The sequence below is a fragment of the Limulus polyphemus genome, unplaced genomic scaffold, assembly GCF_000517525.1.
Source record: "Limulus polyphemus unplaced genomic scaffold, Limulus_polyphemus-2.1.2 Scaffold5698, whole genome shotgun sequence".
Taxonomy (NCBI): Eukaryota; Metazoa; Arthropoda; class Merostomata; order Xiphosura; family Limulidae; genus Limulus; species Limulus polyphemus.
In genome coordinates, this window is record NW_013671308.1 from 39074 (window position 1) to 48176 (window position 9103).

The 9103-nt window shown below is 32.4% G+C and overlaps 1 protein-coding gene across 1 annotated transcript in view; it reads right to left on the reverse strand.

Moving 5' to 3' along the window:
- Nucleotides 1–3162, reverse strand: part of LOC106472879 (heparan sulfate glucosamine 3-O-sulfotransferase 1-like) — a 24300-nt gene extending 21138 nt beyond the window's left edge. Inside the window, exon 1 of the mRNA XM_022401422.1 lies at nucleotides 3101–3162. Coding sequence (XP_022257130.1) covers nucleotides 3101–3162 — 62 coding nt within the window. The remainder of the gene's footprint in view (nucleotides 1–3100) is intronic.
- Nucleotides 3163–9103: the final 5941 nt, after the last annotated feature.

Genomic DNA, 9103 nt, shown 5'->3' on the forward strand with positions numbered 1-9103 from the left:
TTGAATTACATAACACACATGTATATTTCATTGAGAAATATTTTTTATTTAATTTTTGTTTTCTTATCTAACCTGGTAAGTTTCTACATTTTTAAAATTTAGTTATTTTCATAAAATAACTAAAAAAGATACATAAAAAAAAGAAATCTCGATAAAAGTGAATTCTAGCTTTTGGTAGGGTTATTATGTATTTAAAATGCTAAATTAGGAACAAAAAATAATAAAATGCACAAAGAATACAGCTTCATGCAACTATTATCATTTAACTGGCCTTCCAACTATGCTATAAGTGCATTTAAGAATCTCCATTAGTTGGTTGAGGTGAACTCAGCAAAAGCTACTTTTGTGAGAATGGGATAATCTATTATCAAATGTCAGAGAGAATTACTGACCTATATGATAGTAGGGTGTAACTGTCTGGTTTATAACTCTGTATATCATAATGATCAGAGGCTATAACATTAGATTATATATTGGCAATATCAATACACCAAGTTTGTAATTTGCATTAAAAACTCGAATCTCAAATAGTGGTAGAAAGAACATCTAAACTGAGCAATTAGGAGAGAAGAAGTGTCACATAATACAGAGAGTTGAGAATATATTTAAATATATCCTATTGAAATTAAAACTCAAATGATATTAAAGTTTGATTTATTAACTCTTGTTTTGATGCCAAGTATAGTAGTGTAATGAACTTTTGAATGTAATTCTATCAGAGGGTTGTAACATGCACACTTTCATCTACCTGTTAAAAGATCTTATCTACAATTTTACAGACAACAAGAGACCATTTAGTCCTTTAAAATAATTAATGTACAAAAATAAAAATTTAAACCAACCCTTTATTTTTCAGGAAATCATCTATTCTGTTCTTGTAAGTTACTAGCTTTCTCTGCTGCTGTCAATCACTCTGTCAGTCTAGCCTATCTTTTCCAAATCTTAAACTTGTGTACTCTAATCCTCTTGTCTTCACAATACAGCATAAATAAATCAAAGGCATTTACCCTATCAATCCCTGTATAATGTTTTAAACTTCTGCGAGATCACCTGTTACCCTTCTTTTCTCAAGAGAAAATATATTAAAAGCTCTTAAACTATCACTATAGGATAACCCTTCCCTCCACAGAATCATCCAATAGCTATTCACCTTCAAACCCTGTCAAAACCAAAACCATGTACAGTGAGGCCTAGCTAGTGATTAAAAAGCAAAGGCCAAAGTACTGACCCCTGAGGCACACCATTAGTAACAATGGTCCAATTTAATTGACAGCTTGTTGTTTTCTCTAATTCAGTCACCCTACAACCTACATAATTAATCTTTTCTGTGATTTTCTTCCGCAGAAAACTTAAGTACACATATTTCACACAATTTCAGATAACAAGCAGCATCCTCAAAAAGGTAACAGTGGATATGTTTGATAGGTATCTTAGATATCAAAATGAATATTGTACATTATTAGTTATACAGGTATATTAAATTAGCTACATTAATTAATGGAGTACTTTTAGTTGTGATCTACACAGGAAGCTTGTTTTCATCATAAATTAATAATAATAATAATCAAAATACTGGAAAAATCCCCCGAAGAAAAAACTGAAAAATGACAGTAAATTTCACCAAAAATAATAATTAGTTTGGTTATGTTCCTTGTAGCCTGTAATGTAACTAATTGGTAACTAATAGTGTCTAATCATTCATTAAAACATGAAGAAACTAGTAAACTATATTTATCAAACAAGAAGTAGTTGCTGGGGTGATACTATGGATGTCATACGAAGGTATGTTGAGATATCTTAATTATCCTCTTTTTAAAATGGGGGAAATATAATAGAAGTATGCAGAATTGTTATAGGAATTAATACATCTGATTTTTTCTAGTTGAAATCTGAGGGCAGTACAATCAGAGATAATGAATTTTAGTATTCAAAGTGGTAAATCTGTAGAACAAATTTCTGTATAATGGTAGAAGTGAGAAATTTAAGAAAATGTTCGATGAACATTTCTGGGACCAGAGCCCGGGTTTAGTAATTCATTTTCTGTTTGTCGAGGGATGTTGGAAGCCAAAATATCCTTGGTAAATCAAAAGGTTCTTTGATATCGCACAGCTTATATTGAAATAAATACAACTATAGTAATCTTGTTCACAAGAAGACTTATAAAACATGACAACAATCTGATGTCAATCAAATACAAATAGATAGTGTATGTTATACCGAACAGTCTTCGACTAATGTTATAAAGCAAGGTAGAAATAAGTCAAATAAAAAACATGTTCCAAAAATCCATGATACTACCTAGACTGTAATAACTTACAAGCTTTTGGTTATTTTCTATCAACTGTGTATAAACTTAAATAGAAGGGCAGAAGGATATTTAACTTTTTCATTTTGTGGTCTGTTACAAGTTGAGAGTTTAAGTTTAAGCCTGATGTTTAGCATATTTATCAGTATTAATGATTCACACAGTAAGCTACTATTTCAGGAACTTTCACCCAAATAACATTTTAGAAGGTAATCCTACCATAAAATAAAATTGCTATTTATTTATATATCATAAATAACTGTTTTCAATGATTCAATTGGCACACAAAAGTAAACAGTTGAATTAGGCGACCGCCGCCACTTCGCTTGTGGTATATTGTGTAACTTACACTTTCCGTGGGACTGTACCAACGGGTCCTCCAAGCACGGTGCATGCTGCTGACCTATCTATTTTAAAGGTTGACAAGTACGATGGTATACACCAGCCTAAAACTCAAGCTCCATAGCTGCTTTTATTATCATTTTCTAAATTTATCTGTTCAAAAGTTGAGTGTTAGACTATAACTTAGCTACCAACGTACTTCGTGACTTAGGACTGTTTTAATTTTCACTCGGTAACACGTAACGAGTACTATTACTAGTAGTAGACTTATTATTACTAGGCCGAGTACGAATCAACGACGTTAAATACCAGTTACTAATTCTATTACAAGCACTAGGCCTTGCTTGAATTCTAATAACTTTATTTTAACGTGTAGTTACCTAATTTCATGTTGCAAAATAGTTAATAGTATCCCACAACCTAAAACTCACAATAACTTAAAATTAAACTTACCGATTGAAATGTACGTTCTCTCTATTTTCGATGCACTGTGACTTCTTTTCGTTCCTGCACATAAACACAACAAATAATGTCACGTGATAACAGACTGAAATCCTATTGGTTCGCGGTGTTGTTATGATTCGAGATGAAAACTATACAATGTCTAAAAAAACGACCTTTACTAGAAAAATAACAATTTTTTTTTATTTCGACATTGCAGCTTCATCAGGGTTATTAAGCTGAAGGGTAAAGGTTGTTTTATTTTTTAACTTTATTCCCAAAATGTTTAAATCCCTCCAGTATGGACTACAAATTCTGAAAAACAACAAATTAGCGTTAACATTACTTTTATGTATGGAAATGCAATTTAATTTTAGAAATTCCTGTTATTTCTCTCTCTCAGTTTTAAAGAAGAGGATTGTCTACTTTTATTACTATGGCCTCCAACTTAACAAAATATTATACTTGACATTTGAAACCGCCGGTACTTAGTGAAACTCAATAATTTTGTAAAATATTATAACTCAACTCAAAGGATATACACGTTTCAGATTATTTATCAAATTCGAAAACATCTTTTTTTTTTTTAACGTTGTAATTTTCAAGAAGTCCAAAGTAACAATATATAACATTTGAAAATGGGGAAAATTCAAACGTTGACAATAAGAAACGCTGATTACATTTTCACGTTGATCATAACGCTTGTTGGAATTATTAGGTTTCTTATATGGTGTTTTATTAATATATATAATAAATTGATATAATTTAATTTATATAATTCCACGTATCAACTAATCTACATAATGTGAAAGTAACTAAGTAAAACTATTTAAAACCTACGTTAACTTTTAGTCCGGGGAAAGAACTTAAAATACAAAGAATAAAACATACACAACGTATACGTGTATGGGTAGGTAGGTTTCGTATTTTATTTTACCGACCATTATGCCTCAAGTTGAAAAAGTAAGAAAGTGAGACCCGATAGTAACCAACATTAGCTTTAGTATCGCAACCCTATTATTCGGAACAGACCTATACTTTACAAAACCAACCAGCTTCTTTAAAATGGTAAGTCATTTATAGTAACGCCATGGAATCTAGATTAACATTTTTTGTTATTATCCGCATGCACTTGGTACAACCGTATCAAGCATCATTATTTATGCTAATTAATTACGCTAATACCATGTGACGCTAAACGCTCTTTAATTAGGATAATTTCCTAAAGTTTAGCAAACTTGTGCTTAAATGTTGGCAACGAATAATGAATAATAACCGTTCACTCGTATGATTCTTTTGTAAACTTGAGCTAGAAACTGCTAATCTAGTTTACTTGGCCTAACCAATACTTGTGTATCTGCACGTGCTTTCGCCCTACAGTTTTGCTGCTCTAAATCAGTGGTCTTTAATCCGAATGACAAAAAAAACTAAAAACTGTCCAATTTTACTCTGAGGTGAAGCTGTAGTAAAAATGTTAGACCGATAGCTCCCGTGTCTTTTGCGTAGGCGTGCGCAAACATTTTGTTTATAACTGAGCGGTTTTTGTTGAATAACTTTGTACATGTTGCTCATGTTTAGATCAAATTTGACACCTAATTGTAGGTTGTAAAGATGTATCAGTGTTCCAAAATTGAAAGAAAATCCATAAAAGTAAGGTATTTTTTTCTATCAAATAAAGTTTCTGTACTTTTGGTGCGTAGAAAAGAAAAAAAATTCAATTAAAATTTGAGATTTTATATCTTGTGTATTTCTAAACGAACTCTCTTGAAATTTGGTAATTGAAGTAAGGTTCCAGTAGAGCAGTTCCACTGAAAATATGTGATAGTTTGGATTATCACAGTCCGAGTTACAGAAGGTGGAAATTCGCTAAAGTATCACTCCAGTTAATAACAAATGGTATGTCCTGCAGGTTGTAGTTTTGGCTGCACGACACATTGCCGTATGTCTTGATCAGGGCTTGAAAATTCCAAGACCAAAATTGCTGTGTTTTATGTCTTGAAAGTATTTTCATCATCAAATGTTGATGATTTAACGTGAGTGATGTGTTTCTACAGAGGTTCATTCACTCGCAATTTCAGCAATTCTTATAAGATTGTGGAAAAATGTCGCTATTATGGTTGCATTCCACGTCTTTTATGTATCATTTATTAGTTGTTGTTTTTTCGAACATGTTTACACTTTTACAACAGTGATTTAATGTAAAAACACCGAAGCTAGAAATAAAGGTTAAGAATGAAATTATATCGAGAAAATCGTCAAAATTCTTTGTTTTTATATAATGGCCGTTACTTAATATATTTGTTACGCAAGACGCGATTTTTTAATTCTGTACATTACTGAAACTCTATACGGTTTTAATTAACAAACAAATTATCACAGATCTTTCCAGAAAGAAGCAGTTATCTAAAGACGACGTTTTAATAATTTGTGCTCAGAACACAGTAGGATTGTTTTTAATAGTGATCAGTGATAATACTTAAACAAGGAAAACCATGAAAATGGATGTTCTTTCAATATAATTATCCAGACAGATGATATTAAAGAAGCATGGTTCAGCAGTCATCTTATGGTGGTCATTACAGTCTTGAAGCTGGAATAGCTACAAATTTCACTTTTACATAACTAGTAGGCATTATCTTAATATTCGGGATGTCTAAAGGTCGGAAACACGTGATAATAATCATTTTACATAGGTTAAGGTTGCATACGAAAATGACTAGATTCTTACTCAGGTGTTGAGTATGTTATACTGAAAGGACTTTGAAGGCTCGCAACGTCGTTACAGTCAGTGTTTCCATGACCAATCATGTTCTATCTGACGGTCATGCATCCTGACAATAGTCCTTCAGCCTAGTTTATATTGTAAAATACTCCATCATAAGGCTGTCATGTTCAAAGTACACACCCCTCCTCCGTCCCTGCTAGCTTTCCAAAATGTATACACAAGACTGACGGTTTCCCTGGTCATGTTTCAACAGTCCAGTCGCATACAAATCCACGGAACTTGAATCGAATGTCTGTGTCTGGAATTCTAAGAACACATTAGTGGAAGTAAAAGATAATACGATATATTATGTCAACAACATGTTTACGAGTTTCATTCTACAGCTGCTTTAGTGATGCCACAGTTGATTTGATATATTGTGGAAGCAATTTGTTTACACGAGACTTGTGTCGTCCCTTTTTCAAATGATGATCCTCCTGGATTATGTTGCCTATGGGACGGTTTTTGCCACTGACTTTTCTATAATTGGTAAATTCTCACCTTCTACAAAACGCCACACTTTTCTTGCCAGGAATGGGGTACAACTTATTGCAGCCCTCTTTCTTGTCAATCCTGGTGCCCCAAGTTCCTTCATACTACTTTGTTTCCAATGTTATTAAATACAATGGACATCCCTTTCTTGGAAATTATATATATCAGATCTGAACATATCTTTATAATTTGAATGTTAATATTTTGTGTATGTAAGTGTTGTTACATATCGTTTCAAAGAGCGATAAATTTTCAGTAACATCACACAATTTGCGAACTGCCTAAAACTGTCAAAATTTATTTCTGATATAACATGCACTTCCACCGCAACTCTATAACGGCTGTGATCGCCACATGAATTTCTTATTGGAATATTCAAAATCATATTACTATATACTACTCAACCATTTATATCATTTGGTACTGTTCGTGTATCCACTGCTTGGATACTTGTACAAATTGGTATGAGTTTGGAGTTTTCCTCTCGTCTATACCTTGTACAGATGTGAAAAATAATTATTTATGCCTCAATCCCATGAGAATGTGTAGGGAGCTTCTTATGCCCTAACAACCAGTTTGAGCTCAATCAACTAAGAATTTTTATTTTATTTTGTTTCTTTCCTTATTATTCAATTTCAAAATTATTTTCTGCAGTGCATTTACAAAATCTGCATTCTTGCAGAAAGTTTATACTTGTATATTGTATATCAGTGGACTTGAATACCACAAATCCAACGCTAGTACAGAGGATGTTCAAACTAGATAGTTTGAGTACTTAAAAAATAAAAGAACGAATGAAATACGTCGAGCGTAGCCTAGTACTTAGAGTGCTCAAACTGTGGACACGATGGTTGAAAGTTCACTGTCCACTGCCTGAAAAACAGCATTTCACACTTTGGAGATCTGGGTACGGTAAAAGAGTGATGGTCGAATCCTAGTATTCAATCAGAAAATATTAGCCCAAGAGTTGGCGGTTGGTACTGTTGACTCGCTGCCTTCCTTCTAGTCTATTTATTCAAAATTAGGGACGGCTGGTGCAGATAGCCCTTGAATAGCTTTGCATTAAATTCAACAAAGATAGGGACGGATATGCGCAAACTGCCTATTGTGTAGCTTCGAGAAAATATTTATAAACAAAACAAAAAAAACTTATTAAAAGTTATTTTACTGACGGTACGTGGTAGGTTACACCTTTTCAAAATGTTTGCTCTCAACATTGAACAAGTGAAATAATAACTAATACTGGTGGCGCCATCTCTTGGAATGTAATTATCATACACTTAAAACATTTTAAGAGAAAATGAGAGAACATTTATAGCATGTACTGTGCTAAACGAATTGAGCACTAGATTACTTAACGTTCAAGGTAAATAAATATCTTATTTTCAAAACAAACGTTTTATAGTTGAGTGTTGGTGAGGTATTAAACGCTGCAACACTATTGTAAAAAATCATTGTGTACAAATTACACTACACATCTCTCATACGGTATTAGTATTGCATACATATTTCAATTAAAAATAATTTTAAATAATTTTAATACATCGTTAATATTTTTTTTTTTTTACATATGGACGTTTATCTGCCAAAGTTAAACTAATCTAAGTATGAAAGTACTTGTGAGATAATTAGTAAAATTATTCAAACTTAATTTAAAATGATCATCGTCGGATTTTTATCTTCCCAAAATATATATAATCACTTGAAAATTGAATGTTGTTTGTTATTAAGCACAAAGCTACACAAAGGGCTATCTTTGCTCTGCTTGACTTTTAAAAACACTAATGTATAATATTAAGACATTACATTATATACTACTGGTATAATTTACCTCTGTAATTTTTTTAAATAGTTATTACTACAAATACCTGCTTAGTAGCTAAATTAGGTTAATAATATTGTAATAATAATGTTAACTTAGCCTTAGGCAAAGGATAAATAGGCCTACCTACAACAGTACAAGGCTTTTGACTTAACGGTAAACCTGAGTGAACAATATTTTCGGACCTTTATAATAACCCATTTTGTTGTTATCATCGTTTTGATTTTGTTTCTTTGATTTTTCTAAATATCCTTACTTTTTGTTACTATTTTATATATTTATTTTACCACTTCATTACACGGTATACACCAATCCGCCATAAGCCCAAGTCTTTCGCACAATTTGAGCTTTGTCATTCGTACAGCAACGCCACAAGTGGAAGTAAAACAAATATACAGATATTAATATCGTGATCATCTTTACGTAAGAACCGCAAAACTCGAAATTTTTACGTATCTCCCCATGGACCCAATGAACCTCCCTACCAAATTTGGTGAAGATCCATCTACAAGGGGTGAAGTAGTGGCAAAAAACGCGCAAATGCCCATAAAACCCGCAAAACTGAAAATCTGTATGTACCCCCCGCATGAACCTCCATACCAATTTCAGTGAAGATCCATCCACACCCTGCGAAGTAGTTACATGGACATACAAAAAGACAACAACTATATTTATATAGATTTACCTTTATCGGCAGAAAATGAAAATAATATAACTATTGTTACGTCTGTGTTCGTTTGTTAATTTCCCGTATAATATTTTTCGGGTGAAACTTTAGCGATACAAGTTCTTTCTTAAATAAAACTAGTTTATTCTTTCTCAATACAACATTGCAATACACTTAATTTCCACAGTCACTTTAACTTAAACGCATGCTAGAATTCACAACGATTCACGCAGTTTACTTACGACTTGACTCGATTATCTCCCTATCTGC